The 18,117-nt window shown below is 41.0% G+C and overlaps 1 protein-coding gene across 1 annotated transcript; it reads left to right on the top strand.

Annotated features, from left to right (window-relative positions):
• The first annotated feature begins 8,891 nt into the window (after positions 1 to 8,891).
• On the top strand, positions 8,892 to 15,612 carry KRTAP4.3 (keratin associated protein 4.3). The gene is given in 2 exon segments (NM_001161382.1): positions 8,892 to 9,241; positions 15,030 to 15,612. Coding segments are annotated over 2 exon segments (933 nt in total).
• The last annotated feature ends 2,505 nt before the right edge of the window (positions 15,613 to 18,117 follow it).

The following is an 18,117-nucleotide window of genomic DNA, read 5'->3' as shown; positions in this document are numbered from 1 at the left end:
CACTTCTCAGTGAGAAGTTCTATTATTCACTGTCTAATTCTTTCCTAGGTGCCTGCTAATTTCATGAGCATATCAGCTAACACTATAAATCCTAGCTCTAGGAAAAGAACAAAAAAAGTGAAAAGTAGTTTGGAGAACTTCTTGTATGTAAAAGCAAAAAGAACACAGTATATGGTTCAGGCATCACATCAGCTATGATAGCTACACAATGTGCTATTGAACACAGTCTGCAAGTTTATATTCAGACTTGCACTCAATGCGATAGGTGTCATCCACGCAGCAAACCAAGTGTGCACTGATTCTCCCCTATTTACAATAGGACCTCAGTTGTGATTCTTTTTTTTTTTTTTTTATTGAAGGAAGTTTCAAATCCACACGCACTCAAAGGACAGATAGGTGACCTAGACAAGTGAAGCAGGTCTTTGATAAGACAGCATGTTTGGTGGAAACTGGCAAATTGCCGTCTACGTGACTACATCTGAGAGTAGCATTGAGCTTCTGTCCACTGTTTCTGTAGGAAAATGGGAGCCAATATTTTCGCTGAAAAGTTTGTCTGCTTTCAGTGGTTCCTTCCAAACGTCATTCTCTTCTTCCGTTCATTATTGAATATTTATTAAATGTGAGACGCTGTTAAAGGCACTGAAGTATTTGGGGAAAACAACACAGAACAAACTCTCTGCACTAATGGAGTGACATTGAAGTGGACTTTCTCAGCAAAAATCACTGTTTGATGTGTTTACTTGTAAATATTTTTTCTATACATTTATCCACTCTAATTTATGCATAGTTATTTTCTCTATGCTTTTACTTATACAAATAAGATGAGCTTTGGAGCCATTCTTTAGATGCAGGTATTAGTGTTACAAATGGGGACAGAGTCCCCTTTTAAAAGGTTTTCTGAAAGTAGAGAATCAATGACAGTAGCCTATAAATTGGGCTCATAGAATATTATATAAAGATATTTATATAAAGGCAGTTGTCAGTGCAAAATACATACTTTCCTAAATATTAAAAGACATACTAAGAGAGAAAGAAAATAAAACAAATAAAGAAAGATTATATATAAAGATACAGAGATACATGTGTTAATATATACATTAAATATATATATATAATTCACCGTACATTATACATCACCATTCGTTATATATTTTGTTGTTGTTCAGTTGCTATGTTGCATTTGACTCTTTGTGTCCCCATGGACTCAGCACTCCAGGCTCCCCTGTCCTTCACTATTTCTGGGGCTTTGGTCAAATTCATGCCTATTGACTCAGTGATGTTATCTAAATATTTCATCCTCTGCCACCCTCTTCTCCTTTTCCCTTCAATATTTCCCAGCATCAGATGACTCTTTTCCAATGAGTCAGCTTTTCTCAATCAGTGGCCAAAGGATGGGAACTTCAATTTCAGCATAAGTCCATCCAGTGAATATTCAGGATTGATTATCTTTAGGATTGACTGGTTGAATCTCCTTGCAGTTCAAGGGACTCTCAAGAGTCTTCTCCAGCACCACAATTCAAAAGCATTAATTCTTCAGTGCTCAGCCCTCTTTTTTCTTCAGTGCTCAGCCCTCTTTATGGTCCAACATTCACATATTGAAAAAATCATAGTTTTCACTATGTGGACCTCTGTCAGCAAAGTATGGCTCTACTATCTATTAATAATACACTCTCTAGGTTTGTCATAATTTTCCTTCCAAGGAGCAAGCGTCTCTTAATTTCATGTCTTCAGTCACCATCCACAGTGATACTGGAGCCCAGGAAAATAAAAGCTGTGACTGCTCCACTTTCCCCTCTTCTATTAGACATGAAGTTATGGGACAAAATGCCATGATCTTGGTTTTTATAATGTTGAGTTTTAAGTCAGCTTTTTCACTCTCCTCTTTCACCTTCATCAAGAGGCTCTTTAGTTGCTTTCATCTTCTGTCATTAGAGTGGTATCATCTGTATATCTGAGGTTGTTGTTATTTCTCCCTGCGATCTTGACTCCAGCCTGTGATTCATCCAGCCTGGCAATTTGCATGATGTACTCTGCGTATAAGTTATATAAGCAGAGTGACAATATACAGCATTGATGTACTCTATTCCCGATTTTGAACTAGTCTGTTGTTCCACGCCCAGTTCTAATTGTTGCTTCCTGACCCTCATACAGGTTTCTCCAGAGATAGATTATGTGGTATGTTTTTCTCATCTCTTTAAGAATTTTCAACAGTTTATTGTGATCCACACAAAGGCTTTAGCATAGTCAATGTAGCAAAAAGTAGATGCTTTTCTGGAATTCCCTTGCTTTTTCTCTGATCCATAAATGTTGGCAATTTGATCTCTGGCTCTCCTGCCTTTTCTAAATCCAGCTTGTACATCTGGAAGTTCTGAGTTCACTAACTGCTGAAGCCTAGCTTGCAGGAGTTTGAGCATAATCTTGCTAGCATGTGAAATGAACACAATTGTACAGTAGCTGGAAGATTCTTTGGTATTGCCTTTCTCTAGGGTTGGAGTGAAAATGGAACTTTTCCAGTCCTGAGGCCACTGCTTTTTCCAAATTTGCTGGCATATTAAGTGCAGCACTTTAACAGCATCATCTTTTAGGATTTGAAATAGCTCAGTTGAAATTCCATCACCTCCACTAGTTTTATTCATAGTAAATATTCTTAAGGCCCACTTGTCTTCACATTCCAGGAGGTCTGACTCTAAGTGAGTGACCAAACCATCATGGTTATCTGTGTCATTAAGACTGTTTATATACAGTTCTTCTGTGTTTTCTTGCCACCTCTTCCTGAATCTCCTCTGCTTCTGTTAGGTCCTTACTGTTTCTGTTTTTATCATGTCCATCCTTGCATGAAATGTTTCCTTGATATCTCCAGTTTTCTTGAAGAGATCTCTAGTCTCTCTCCTTCTATTGTTTTTGTGTGTTTTCTGCAATGTTCACTTAAGAAGACCTTCTCATCTCTCCTTGCTATTCTCTGGAACTCTGCACTCAGTTGGGTATATCTTTCCCTTTCTCCCTTGCCTTTCACTTCTCTTCTTTCCTCAGCTATTTGCAAAGTCTCCTCAGACTACCACTTTGCCTTCTTGTATTTCTTTTTCTTTGGGATGGTTTTGGTCATTGCATCCTGTACAATGTTACAAACCTCATTTCACAGTTCTTCAGGCACTCTGTCTACTGGATCTAATCTCTTGAATCTATTCATCACTTCCACTGTATAACCATAATGGATTTGATTTAGGTCATTCCTGAATGGCCTAGAGGTTTCCCCTACTTTCTTCCATTTAAGCTTGAATTTTGCAATCAGGAGCTGATGATCTGAGCCACAGTCAGGCTCCAGGTCTTGTTTTTGTTGACTGCATAGAACTCGCTGCAAAGAATATAATCAATCTGATTTTGATATTGACCGTTCAATGATGTCCATGTGTAGAGTCATCTCTTGGGTTGTTGAAAAAGGGTGTTTGCTATGACCAGTGTGTTATGTGTTCTCTTGACAAAACTCTGTTAGCCTTTGCCCTTCTTCATTTTCTACTCCAAGGTCAAACTTACTCCCGGTATCTCTTGACTTTCTACTTTTGCATTCCAATCCCCTACAATGAAAAGTACATCTTTTATTTATTTATTTTCTTTTTGGTGTCAGTTCTAAAAGGTCTTATAGGTCTTCATAGAAAGAGTCAACTTCAGCTTCTTTGGCATCAGTGGTTGGGGCAAAGCCTTGGATGGTTTGCTTGGAAATGAACAAAGATCACTCTGTCATTTTTGAGATCACACCCAAGTACTGCATTTCAGACACTTTTGTTGACTATGAGGGCTACTCCATTTCTTCAAAAGGATTCTTGCCCACAGGAGTACATATGATGGTCATCTGAATTAAATTCACCCATTCCCCGTCCATTTTAGTTCACTCACTGATTCCTAAGATGTGGATGTTCACTCTTGCCATCTCCTGCTTGATCACATTCAATTTATCTTGATTCATGGACCTAACATTCCAGGTTCCTATGCACATTGTTCTTTACAGCATCAGACTTTACTTTCACCACTAGTCACATCCACAACTGAGTGTCATTTCCACTTTGGTCCAGCTGCTCATCTTTCTGGAGCTATTAGTGATTGCCCTCTGCTCTTCCCCAGTAGCATATTGGATACCTTCCCACCTGGGGTCTTAATTCCAATGCCATATCTTTTTGCCTTTTCATACTATTTGTGGGGTTCTTCTCATAACAAGAATAATGGAGTGGTTTGCCATTTCCTCCCCTGGCAGGCCATATTTTGTCAGAACTCTTCACTATGGCCCGTCTATCTTGGGTGGCCCTGCATGACATGGCTCATAGCTTCATTGAGTTATGCAAGCCCCTTCACCATGACAAGGCTGTGACCCATGAAGACATCAGTATATTTTATATATATTATACATTATATGTTACTGTATATATTATGTATATAGTAAAAACTACTTGATTAAAGCCAACAAATTGATCAATTGATGATACCAATATATGTAACAGGCTAAATAAGCCACATTATGTCCAGAGAATGGGCTACTTTGTGGCTGAGAATGGAATGAATATCTGAACATACTACTATAAAGTAATCTCTGGGATAAATTGTTAAATGAGAAAAAGCAACTTGGAGTTAAGTGTGTATATTATATAATCATTTATCTAAGAAGCAAAGGAGCTACAGATATGCAAAAATGTTTTTGAAATAGCATAAGAAGGAAAATTTTAAATTATAAAAATGACTATCTATGGGGAGCAAGGGAATGCATAGAGGGATTAGGAATAACTTCCTTGGATAAGCCTCGCTTTGTAGAATTTACTTTGGAGCCACACATACTTTGTGTAATTACATAAATTTAGAAAGTGATTCCTAGAAATGCAAAAAAAACACTGGTGATGTGCTCCATTCCCTGCATGTTGATGATGATATATGGTCCAAGTGTTCACCTCAGGTAGTTACTGTCCAGCTGGAGACAGACATTTAGGTATAGTTCGATGTGCGAAACTCTAGTGTTGCAAATGTAATCAAGTAGAATGGAGGAGCAGATGATTTTTCTTTAAATGTGTCAAGGAAAACCATAAGAAGAGACTTCTAACCTTGAACTCAAAGGAAAAATAAAAAGTCCTGAGTTGTTATAGGAAAAGGAACATTCTAAGGAGATACAACAGCATGATCAAAGGTGTGGAATTAGTGCTATGTATACTTCATAGACTGGCTTCCACCGTGGCTCAGCTGGTAGAGAAACTGCCTGCCAGTGCAGGAGACACAAGAGATGTAGCTCAGTCCCTGATCAGGAAGATCCCCCGGAGAAGGCAATGGCACCCCACTCCAGTACTCTTGCCTGGAAAATCCCATGGGCGGAGGAGCCTGGTAGGCTGCAGTCCATGGGATCGCGAAGAGTCAGACACGACTGAGTGACTTCACTTTCATCTTTCACTTTCATGCATTGGAGAAGGAAATGGCAACCCACTCCAGTGTTCTTGCCTGGAGAATCCCAGGGATGGGGGAGCCTGGTGGGCTGCCGTCTATGGGGTCGCAGAGTCGGACACGACTGAAGCGACGCAGAAGAAGAAGAAGAATACTTCATAGACTGGCTTCCACAGTGGCTCAGCTGGTAAAGAAATTGCCTGCCAATGCAGGAGGCACAAGGGAGGTAGCTCAGTCCCTGATCAGGAAGATCCCCTGGAGAAGGAAATGGCACCCCACTCCAGTACTCTTGCCTGAAGGATCCCATGAACAGGAGCCTGGTGGGCTACAGCCATGGGGTCACAAAGAGTTGGACAAGACTGAGTGTTCATGCACACATACACATACTTTATAGATGATTAATATTATAGGATTTGCAACCTTCATTCATTCTTATGTGGACTCATAGAGAATACCAAGTACCTCATGGTGTCTTTGAGAAGAAAAATCAAGATAATAATTGCAAAACATTCAGCAGAATATTGGGCACATGGCAAGCACTTATAAATAGTAGCCATCTATATTATCTCATTTTTCATTAAAAGTATGTAATGCTTGTTTTATTTATTTTTGGCATTATTCTGGCCTTTTAATAGATGACATATTATTGGAAAGAAAGAAATAACAAATATAAAATATATAATTTTAAGGCAAAAATAATATTTTAAGATTTAATGAGGTACCACTTCACACCAGTCAGAATGGCTGTGATCCAAAAGTCTGCAAGCAATAAATGCTGGAGAGGGTGTGGAGAAAAGGGAACCCTCTTACACTGTTGGTGGGAATGCAAACTAGTACAGCCACTACGGAGAACAGTGTGGAGATTCCTTAAAAAATTGCAAATGGAACTGCCTTATGACCCAGCAATCCCACTTCTGGGCATACACACCAAGAAAACCAGAATTGAAAGAGATACATGTACCCCAATGTTCATCGCAGCACTGTTTATAATAGCCAGGACACGGAAACAACCTAGATGTCCATCAGCAGATGAATGGATACGAAAGCTGTGGTACATATACACTATGGAGTATTACTCAGCCATTAAAAAGAATACATTTGAATCAGTTCTAATGAGATGGATGAAACTGGAGCCGATTATACAGAGTGAAGTAAGCCAGAAAGAAAAACACCAATACAGTATACTAACACATATATATGGAATTTAGAAAGATGGTAATGATGACCCTGTATGCAAGACAGCAAAAAAGACACAGATGTGTAGAGTGGACTTTTGGACTCTGAGGGAGAGGGTGGGATGATTTGGGAGAATGGCATTGAAACATGTATACTGTCATGTAAGAAACGAATCACCAGTCTATGTCTGATGCAGGATACAGGATGCTTGGGGCTGGTGCGTGGGGATGACCCAGAGAGATGTTATGGGGAGGGAGGTAGGAGGGGGGTTCATGTTTGGGAACTCATGTACACCCGTGGTGGATTCATGTCAATGTATGGCAAAACCAATACAGTATTGTAAAGTAAAATAAAGTAAAAATAAAAAATGAATGCATGTAAGAATTAAAGATTTTAAAATTTAAAAAATAAAAAAAAAATAAAAAAAAAGAATATGACTGAAAGGAGAACAGCATGCCTAACTCCCTCATAAATACAAAAAAATAAAAAAAAAATAAAAAAGAGTAATCAGAGAACTGTTTAAGCTAAGGCCAAGGATCTATAACTATTATGAAAAAGAAATATTAGTTCCAATATATTGGGCAGAAGGTTTTCCCAGGATATTTTTATTATAATATTTTATTGAAGTATAGTTGATTTACATTGTGTTAGCTTCTGTTGTACAGCAAAGTAAGCCAGTTCCACATACACTTACGAAAGTGAAAGTAAAATTCACTCAGTCGTGTCCAACTCTTTGCGACCCCTTGGACTATACAGTCCATGGAATTCCCCAGGCCAGAATACTGGAGTGGGTAGCCATTCCCTTCACCAGGGGATCTTCCCAACCCAGGGATCTAACCCATGTCTCCTGCATTGCAGGTGGATTCTTTACCAGCTGAGCCAGTAGGCAAGACCAAGAATACTGGTGTGGGTAGCCTGTCTCTTCTCCAGCGAATCTTCCTGACCCAGGTATCAAACCAGGGTCTCCTGCATTGCAGGCAGATTCTTCATCAACTGAACCATCAGGGAAGCCCACACATACACATATATCCACTCTTTTTTAGATGCTGTTTCCTTACAGGTACTACAGAGTATTGTGTAAAGTTTCCTGTGCTATTCAGTAGGTCCTCTTTATGTTAGTTATCTATATACAGTAGTGTATATGTAACAATCTCAATTTCCCAGTTTATCCTTGTTTTAAACACATAATGCTTGTTTTGGAAACTCATGCTTTGGTGTTTTGACTACTTGTCAAAATCTTGCCTTTTAACATATTTGACTGTCTGTAGGATAATGAGCATGGAGAAGAAAATGGCAACCTACTCCAATAATCTTTTCTGGAAAATCCTATGGACACAGGAGCCTGGAGGGCTACAGTCCAAAGGGTCACAAACAGTTGAACATGACTGAGCGACTAAGCTTGAGCAGGAGGATAAAAAGCAAGGCTTGCCTATTTATAGCCTCTTTAACCAGAATGACTTGAATTCAAAATTTTGAAAGAGTACAAGGAAAAGATGCTTTAAATGAAACCTTCTGTATCATGCAGAATTCATTGTATATGTTGGCTTATGAAGACAGGTCAAACCCACTTGCTTTTGGCACACTATAGGGAAAAGTTCTTACCACTGAAAAGGAAAAATTAGAAGCTAACTCTTGGGGCAGTCATTACAATGAGACTGGAAGTCTTTTGTAACCCCTGACTCTCTAATCAGCCAGGAAACACATCCTAGTCTTCTCTCATTGTACAAAAGTGTGTCAATAAGCCTACCTCCCCACCACAGTCTCCCCACACTGTACATAAACTCCCAACAAGAGTCTTTCCTCTTATTTCCTTATCAGCACTCTACCTGTCAGTAGTGTGCATTATTTCCACTTTGACATAAAAAGAGACAGGGCCATTCTCAAAGTAGTATCATAGAGTTATACACAAAGAAGGAAAAAACTTGACACATAAAAACTCAGTGATAGAATATCACATGATGTTTCCAACTTAGAAGGCACATTAGAGGAAGAAAAACAAAGTGGTTACGCACGGTTTAACAAGATTAGAAACAATACAACAATTATAACAGTAGGAAAAGGAAATGAGGCTTTAGATATTGATGCTTAGATATTGGCATAATTAACTTCATAAACACAATTATGAACTTAGTAGTAATGTTAGTTGATTATCCAGTAGGAAAAATAACAAGGAAAAAGCATTGCTCACGGTAAGACCAGCTAAAAGCAGAGTATAAAAAGAGACAGGGGTAAGGAAACAGTCAAAAACAAGAAACCACCCTTTCGCAAGCCCACTCGTGAACACCACTCCTTCCATTGACACCATGGTCAGCTCCTGTTGTGGCTCCGTCTGCTCTGACCAGAGCTGCGGCCGAAGTCTCTGCCAGGAGACCTGCTGCCGCCCCAGCTGCTGCCAGACCACCTGCTGCAGGACCACCTGCTACCGCCCCAGCTGTGGTGTGTCCAGCTGCTGCCGCACCGTCTGCTGCCAGCCCACCTGCCCTCGCCCCACCTGCTGCATCTCTAGCTGCTCCCGCCCCTCCTGCTGTGTTTCCAGCTGTGGTTCCAGCTGCTACAGGCCGACCAGCTGCATCTCCAGCTGCAGGCCCCAGTGCTGCCAGCCTGTGTGCTACCAGCCCACCTGCTCTCGCCCCACCTGCTGCATCTCTAGCTGCTACCGCCCCTCCAGCTGTGGGTCCAGCTGTGGCTCCAGCTGCTACAGGCCTACATGCTGCATCTCCAGCTGCAGGCCCCGGTGTTGCCAGTCTGTGTGCTGCCAGCCCAGCTGCCCCCGCATCTCCAGCTGCTGCCGCCCCTCTTGCTGTGGCTCCAGCTTCTGCCGCCCGAGCTGCTGCCTGCGCCCAGTGTGTGGCCGGGTCTCCTGTCACACCACTTGCTATCGCCCCACCTGTGTCATCTCCACCTGCCCCCGCCCCGTGAGCTGTCCCTCCTCTTGCTGCTGAATCTCTGCTTTGAACATACTGCTTCCTCATTTCCTCCCTCCCCACAGCTGCAGAGCTTCTCTTTAAAATGCGGAGGGTTCAAGAGAACTGGTCTCTTGAATTTCATAAGTAAACATCAGGCATACTGAGCACACGTTCTAACTTCTCTCCAAACTTCCCCCACTTCTAAATGTAATCACTCAGAATCTCCCAGCAAAGTATTTCTCCCAACAGTCCTCCCTTTTTCTTCAGCACATCTATTTTTCATGCTTAAGGAACTTGTCTAAATCACTTGTGAGGCCACTGAATTTATCTCTCTGACATGGAAATCCAGTGAAGATTTTTTGGTGATTTTCTTATGTCTTGTTATTTCCATGAACCTAAATAAATGTCCTCCTACTGGCACTGAAAATTGAATCTGATTGTTACTCTCTTTCTTTAAGGATTTACATTTTGATCCAAAGTAATTGTATTTTGCCTGCACCTGCCAAAGAACACAAATTAATCAACTTTCAGTTCAGTTCAGTTCAGTCGCTCAGTCGTGTCCGAATCTTTGTGACACCATGGACTGCAGCACGCCAGGCCTCCCTGTCCATCACCAACTCCTGGAGTTTACCTAAACTCATGTCCATTGAGTTGGTGATGCCATCAAACCATCTCATCCTCTGTCGTCCCCTTCTCCTCGCACCCTCAATATTTCCCAGCCTCAGAGTCTTTTCAAATGAGTCAGTCAGTCCATCACATCAGATGCCCCAAAGGATTGGAGTTTCAACTTCAACATCAGTCCTTCCTATGAATATTCAGGACTGATTTCCTTTAGGATGGACTACCTGGATCTCTTTGCAGTCCAAGGGACTCTCAAAAGTCTTCTCCAACACCACAGTTCAAAAGCATCAATTGTTCGGTGCTCAGCTTTCTTTATAGTCCAACTCTCACATCCATATATGACTACTGGTAAAACCATAGATTTGACTAGATGGAACTTTGTTGAGAAAGCAAATTTCTGCTTTTTAATATGCTGTCTAGGTTGGTCATAACTTTCCTTCTAAGGAGTAAGCGTCTTTTAATTTCATGGCTGCAATCACCATCTGCTGTGATTTTGGAGCCCCAAAACAATAACATCTGCCACTGTTTCCATTGCTTCCCCATCTATTTGCCATGAAGTGATGGGACCAGATGCCATGATCTTAGTTTTCTGAACGTGGAGCTTTAAGCCAACTTTTTCATTTTCCACTTTCACTTTCATCAAGAGGCTCTTTAGTTCTTCTCCACTTTCTGCCATAAGGGTGGTATCATCTGCATATCTGAGGTTATTGATATTTTCCCGGCAATCTTGACTCCAGCTTGTGCTTCATCCAGCCCAGCGTTTTTCATGCTATACTCTGCACAGAAGTTAAATAAGCAGCGTGACAATATACAGCCTTGACGTACTCCTTTTCCTATTTGGAAACAGTCTGTTGTAATACTGGTGTGGATTGCCATTCCATTCTCCAGGGATCTTTCTGCCACAGGGTTCAAACCCAGATCTCCTGCACTGTGGGCAGATTCTTTATCTCTGAGTCACCTTGGAAGTCCCTACACATACAGGGGAGTTCTGCTTTATTCTGGTAGCCAGAGTTTCAGTACATTTGGTTTTCTATTTTTATTCAGAATATTCAGTTTATTCTGCCTTATAGAGGGGCTACCTTCAGTGCCGAGCAGATGATATAAATGAATGAAACAGCCTGGTGACAGTTCCTAGGTATTCCTGGAGACTGTGATTTCATGTTCAAGACAAAAAGGGACCTTTCCAGTGCAACTTCTGCTCACTTCCCTTCCCTTTCCTTCTAGAAGTGCTAATCCCGGGAACACTTCTCAATAAACATCCTGTTTGCTAATTTTTACCTCTGGGTCTGCTTGCTAGGGATCTCAAACAGTCCCGAAAAGCAATTTGTAATTCACAACAGTTAATCTAAGAGCTGGAAAGACTGATTGAAATTTATTTTTCATCTTTAGTGTATAATAAGTAGGAGCTTAAACATAAACATAGAAAACTTACGGAAATGAATCTGTAGAGAGAACTGTGAATTTTATCTAAAATACATTTATTCTTTGCTAAGGATTTTAGGTCACTTATACATCAATATCTGCTTTATTTAAAAATTTAAATAACACAAAAGAATGTGTTCAGAAGTGGGTTTCCTATTATTAGTTTTTGCCGATCCCACTGAAAACCTATTTATACAAACAGAGATACATTCTTATTGAATACATTTGTATCACATTTATGTCTTTATTCACAAACCTAGCTTTAGTTGCACAATTTTTTTGTTCTGATGTTTATTCAAATATTATTTTTTGGCCTTCAGGCAATGTTACATCCCTCCAATACAAGGGAAGTATATTATTTGACAGATTTGCTTACATATTTTTTATATTTATTGTTGAGAACTGTGAATACATGTTTCCCATCAGTTTTTATGAAGAAATCTTGCTAAGTGCATAAGAAATCTATCACTTTTCTAAGTCAGCCAACTTCACTGTTAAAAATAATATTCAGGTGATTCTTGGGATTTTCTAGACATATAATCATGGTGGTGAATAGCCTCCAGCCTCAGGTATGCCCCAGATTAATTCCCCAGTTACCCAGGTGGTAATCGCATTATTAAGTCAGACTTATGGGTATTCTTTCGTCCCTGCCTTGCTTTCCCACTTCCTCATGTGTACCTCCCAGAATTTCCCCCCACTCCCAAGTGAGCTACTTGCACTCACATCTTTGTCTCAGTATCTACTTTGGGTGCAATTCAAACAACAACGATAGATGTTCAGCAAATATTTTTAGCTGATTGATACTACCTTGACGGTGGTTACTTCTCACAAAAGAGGGCTAACTTGGGATGTCTGCAAGTGAAGAGAAACAGTGTCAACATATGTGTTCACCTCTTTTCTATCATATCTGTTTCTGTGTTTATACAGCACATGTATCCATGGTGTCCTACAGGTAAGTTCCACGCTATGGATCAAATTTGAACTTCCACAAATGTGTTCTATCAGGTGACACGTTGCTTGCCACATGAGCAAATGTGGTTTTCCTCAAGTGTAACTTTGTTTGGAATGTTTCTCCCACTTTTCTCAACCAGGCAAAACAGATGTATTTTTTAAAGGACCATTACATACCCTTAAGTCATCCAAAAGCCTTCATTTACTCGACAAACATTCGTCACTAATGTGCTCTGTCTCAGTGACACAATTAAATTGTATAGTTCATGCCTTCAGGGTATCTGCATCCCAGAACTGAAATGACACAAAGTAACTGTGGTACAGCAGAGAGTGCAAAATTCGGAGCACAATGCAGGGACAAATTGTATTTGAACAGGGTAGTTAATCACTGGGAGGAAGCATCAGGGGAAACCTGGGGTATTGATAGAGGAATATAGTTTGCAAAGATAACGACAAAGATGAAACATTCCAGGAAGATGGAACAGCTTCAGCAAAGGCTTGCAAGCTTTATTCTCCACCTCTTCCTCAGCTGTCCTAAAACAGCTTGACTTCTGTTTAATCTTACACAAGTTTTTTTTTTTCTTTTTTCCTCAACAGTTCTATGCTTCTTTGGCCTATTGCTTAAAGAAGTATTAAGAATATACACTGTATTATATGCTGTATTAAAGATTCAAAACAAATATAAGATATTCAGCATAATGCTTAGTGAACTCAGCATAATGCCTAGTGAATTTAGCATAATGCATAGTAAATACAAATGATAAATATCATTATTCCTCAGATTTTATTGAAGATGTATGGAACATATCCACATACTATATATGCTAATTCTACTTCAGTTAAAAATAACATATGAAGCTCAATCTGGTGCTCAATGAAATCCTAGAGGGGTGGGATGGGATTGGGGTGGAGGGCAGATCAGAGGGAGGGGACATATATATTTATGGCTGAATCATATTGTTGTACTGCAGAAAGCTACACAACCTTGTAAAGGATTTATCCTCCATTTAAAAAATAAAGACTTAAAAAAAATAATGTTGATGTATGGCAAAACCAACACAATATTGTAAAGTAATTAACCTCCAATTAAAATAAATAAATTTATATTAAAAAAATAACTGTCATTCTTTTGAAAATGAAAGTCGCTCAGTCGAGTCCAGCTCTTTGTGATCCCAATGACTACACAGTCCATAGAATTCTCCAGGTCAGAATACTGGAATGGGTAGTCATTCCCTTCTCCAGGGGATCTTCCCAACCCAGAGATCAAACCCAGGTCTCCCACATTGCAGGTGGATTCCTTTCCGGCTGAGCCACCAGGGAAGCCCTTCTTTCAGCTATTGCCAGACTGTTTCTTATGCATGCGTCTCATTCAAGGATCTACAGGAAAAAGATGAGGAGTTATCGGTCAGGTTCTCTTACTACCCAACAGAATGTCTTGGATGCATATTATTGGAGGCTTAATAACTCCAAACATGTTTGTAATTACTGAATGCTTTTGTAATGAAATATCCTGTGTACAAGTTTGACAACTAAAAGATAAATCAAAATATCCCATTCTTGTTTCCAAGCCTGGGAGACACAGTAAAAATGTGTTTCTTCTACTTAAAAGCTGTGACTATAGCTAAGTGCTTCTGACAGTAAAGCCCAAACAGACACAGAATTTGAAAACTTGTTGTGGTCTAACTATCTTCCTGACCATCAAAATGCCTACAGAGTATCACAATCATCCCTATTATTTGTGGGACAAACTCCCCACAAACATCTTTCTTTCCATATCCTTTCTAGTGCTTCACCTTATCAGCACATGTTCCCCTCACCCTTGACACCAAAATATACATGAGTCATATAAGAAACTTTTTCTCTCTGATGTTCAGAGAGCAGTGACAGGAGAGAATATCACATTCAAACAAAAATGTTGGAGTTATATGACTAATGCTTTGTTAAGACATTGAACACACCAAGAGCAAAACTGACACCCACTAAGGAGAATTTGGATATGGCTTTCAATTGGACACACAGGAGCAATATCAGGAAAAGGAAAAGTTTTATTTTCTCCAATTTGTAATACTGCATGATAAACACACAATTATGTAATTAAATGATCAATTTTCCTAGGAGGGTAAACAATAACAAGGAAATAATGATGTCATGATAGCAGCTCTTCAGCAGGGTATAAAGGGAGCTGTGGGCAGAGGAGACACTCAGACTCAAGAAACTCACTCTCCTGGAAACTCACCCAGAACCTCCACCCTCTGACACCATGGTCAGCTCCTGTTGTGGCTCCGTCTGCTCTGACCAGAGCTGCGGCCGAAGTCTCTGCCAGGAGACCTGCTGTCGCCCCAGCTGCTGCCAGACCACCTGCTGCAGGACCACCTGCTACCGCCCCAGCTGTGGTGTGTCCAGCTGCTGCCGCCCCATCTGCTGCCAGCCCACCTGCCCTCGCCCCACCTGCTGCATCTCTAGCTGCTCCCGCCCCTCCTGCTGTGTTTCCAGCTGTGGTTCCAGCTGCTACAGGCCTACCGGCTGCATCTCCAGCTGCTACAGGCCCCAGTGCTGCCAGCCTGTGTGCTGCCAGCCCACCTGCCCTCGCCCCACCTGCTGCATCTCCAGCTGCTACCGCCCCTCCAGCTGTGGGTCCAGCTGTGGCTCCAGCTGCTACAGGCCTACCGGCTGCATCTCCAGCTGCTACAGGCCCCAGTGCTGCCAGCCTGTGTGCTGCCAGCCCACCTGCTCTCGCCCCACCTGCTGCATCTCCAGCTGCTACAGGCCCCAGTGCTGCCAGCCTGTGTGCTGCCAGCCCACCTGCCCTCGCCCCACCTGCTGCATCTCTAGTTGCTACCGCCCCTCCAGCTGTGGGTCCAGCTGTGGCTCCAGCTGCTACAGGCCTACCTGCTGCATCTCCAGCTGCAGGCCCCGGTGCTGCCAGCCTGTGTGCTGCCAGCCCAGCTGCCCCCGCATCTCCAGCTGCTGCCGCCCCTCTTGCTATAGCTCCAGCTGCTGCCGCCCGAGCTGCTGCCTGCGCCCAGTGTGTGGCCGGGTCTCCTGCCACACCACTTGCTATCGCCCCACCTGTGTCATCTCCACCTGCCCCCGCCCCGTGAGCTGTCCCTCCTCTTGCTGCTGAATCTCTGCTTTGAACATACTGCTTCCTCATTTCCTCCCTCCCCACAGTTGGAGAGCTTTTTAACATGTGGAGGGTTCAAGAGAACTGGTCTCTTGAATTTCATAAGCAAATACCAGACATATTGAGCCCATGTTCTAACTTCTGTCCTAGCTCCCTCTCTTCTAAATGAGATCACTCAAAATCTCACAGGAAATTACAGTCTCCCAAAAACTCCTCCCTTTTTCTTCAGCACATCTATTTTCTGTACTTAAGGAATTTGTCTCCATCGCTTCTGGGGCCACTGATTTTTCTCTCTCTGACACAGAATTCCAATGAACTTTTTGAGTATTCTTTCTTATGTCTTCTTATTTCCATGAACCAAAATAAATGTCCTCCTGGAACTGAGAATTGAATCTGATTGTTACTCTTTTTCTTTTTGTTTAAGGATTTACATTTTGATCAAAAGTGATTGTATTTTACCTGCACCTGAGAAACAGCACTAATTAATCAACCTTCAAGAGAGGTCAAATGACATTGACCACTGCCTACTTATATCTAGAAAACAGATAAATTAATCATTTTCTAGTCATTAGCGGGGAAAGGAGTTAAACAGAAGTGATAGAGCATCTATGAATATATTAACAAGAGGAAAGTTTTGAAAAGACTTAACACAATTTATGATTTTAACAATACCAGCTTTCAGAGTTTTTTCACCTATAAAAGCATTGCATAGATAGTTTAGTAAAGTCTATGTATATTCTACTTCGGGTCACATGCAATGATTCCTTCATCCATATACAGAGTGAAAATGTTAGTCATTCAGCTGTGTCCAGCTCTTTGCGACCCCATGGATTATAGCCCACCAGGTTGCTCTGTCCATGGAATTCTGCAGGCAAGAATACTGGAGTGGGTTGCCATTCCATTCTCTGGGGGATCTTTGTGCCCCAAGGATTGAACCCAGGCCTCCTGCACTGCGGGCAGATTCTTTATCTTCTGAGCCACCCTGGAAGCCCCTACATCTACAGTAGAGTTCTGCTTTATTCTGGTAGCCAGGGCTTCAGTACATTTGGTTTATTATTATTACTATTCAGAATATTCAGTGTATTCTGCCTTATAGAGGGGCTACCTTTAGTGCCAGGCAGGTGATATAAAGCAATGAAACAGACCTGGTGACAGTTCCTAGGTATTCCGGAGACTGTGATTTTATGTTCAAGACCTTTCCAGCGCCATGCTTAGATGTCCGCTGAAACTCTATCCCAGCTTGATTTCTCCAGCTGTCCACTTCTGCTCATTTCCCTTCCCTTTCCTTTCCTTCTAGAAGTACTAATTCCAAGAGCACTTCTCGATAAACATCCTGTTTACTAATTTTCATCTCTGGGTCTGCTTCCTAGGGAACTCAAACAGTCCCAAAAAGCAATATGTAAATCACAACAGTTAATCTGAGAGCTGGAAAGACTGCCTGAAATCTAGTTTTCATCTTTTAGTGTAAAATAAGTAGGAGCTTAAACATAAATGTAGACAACTTATGGAAATGAATCTGTAGAGAGAACTGCGAATTTTATCTGAAGTACTTTTATTCTTTTCTAAGGATTTTATGTCACTTATACACATACACATGCTTTTTCTGAAAATCTAAATAACAAAAGAATGTGATCAAGTGAGTTTCCTATCAATAGTTGCCAGTCCCATTCAAAACCTATTTTTACAGAGATACATTCTTACTGAGTGCATTTGTATGACATTTATGTCTTTATTCATTAACCTAGCTGAATATTCATTAACCCAGTTGAATATTATTTTGTTCTGATGTTTATTCAAATAATAATTTTTGGCATTCAGGCAATGTTAATGCATTTCTCCAATAGCAAGTAAGTGTATTATTTGACAGATTTGTTTACGTGTTTTTTATATTTCTCATTAAGGACTGTGAATACATGTTTCCCGTCACATTTTATGAAGAAATATTGCTAAGTGCACAGGAAATCCACCCATTTTCTAAGCCAGCCAACTTCACTGTTAACAATAATATTCAGCTGATTCTGCGGGATTTTCTAGACATACAGTCATGGTAGCTAATATCCTCCAGCCTCAGTATGTCCCCATATTCATTCCTCAGTTACCCTGGTGGTAACTGGTAACCACATAATTAACTCAGAGTTGAGGGTTTTTCGTCATTGCTGCCTTGTTTTCCAACTTCCTCATGTGTACTTCCCAGGATACCTCCCCGCAAAGTCTCAATATCTACTTTGGGTGAAATTCAAACAAAGACAATGGATGTTCAGCCAACAACTTTAGCTGATTAACATTAAACCAGTCGTGGTGGTTACTTCTCACAAAAGAGGGCTAACTTGGGATGTCTGGAAATGAAGAGAACCATTGTCAATACTTGTGTTCACCTCTTTTCTATCATATCTGTTTCTGTGTTTATACAACAAATGTGTCCATGGTGTCCTATAAGTAAATTCCATTTTATGGATCGAATTTGAACTTCCATAAATGTGTTCTATCAGGTGACACGTTGCTTGC

This window comes from Ovis aries, chromosome 11 (genome assembly GCF_016772045.2).
Source record: "Ovis aries strain OAR_USU_Benz2616 breed Rambouillet chromosome 11, ARS-UI_Ramb_v3.0, whole genome shotgun sequence".
Classification (NCBI taxonomy): Eukaryota; Metazoa; Chordata; class Mammalia; order Artiodactyla; family Bovidae; genus Ovis; species Ovis aries.
The sequence above is the reverse complement of the archived record's forward strand: the minus strand, read 5'-3'. Positions and strand labels throughout refer to the sequence as shown.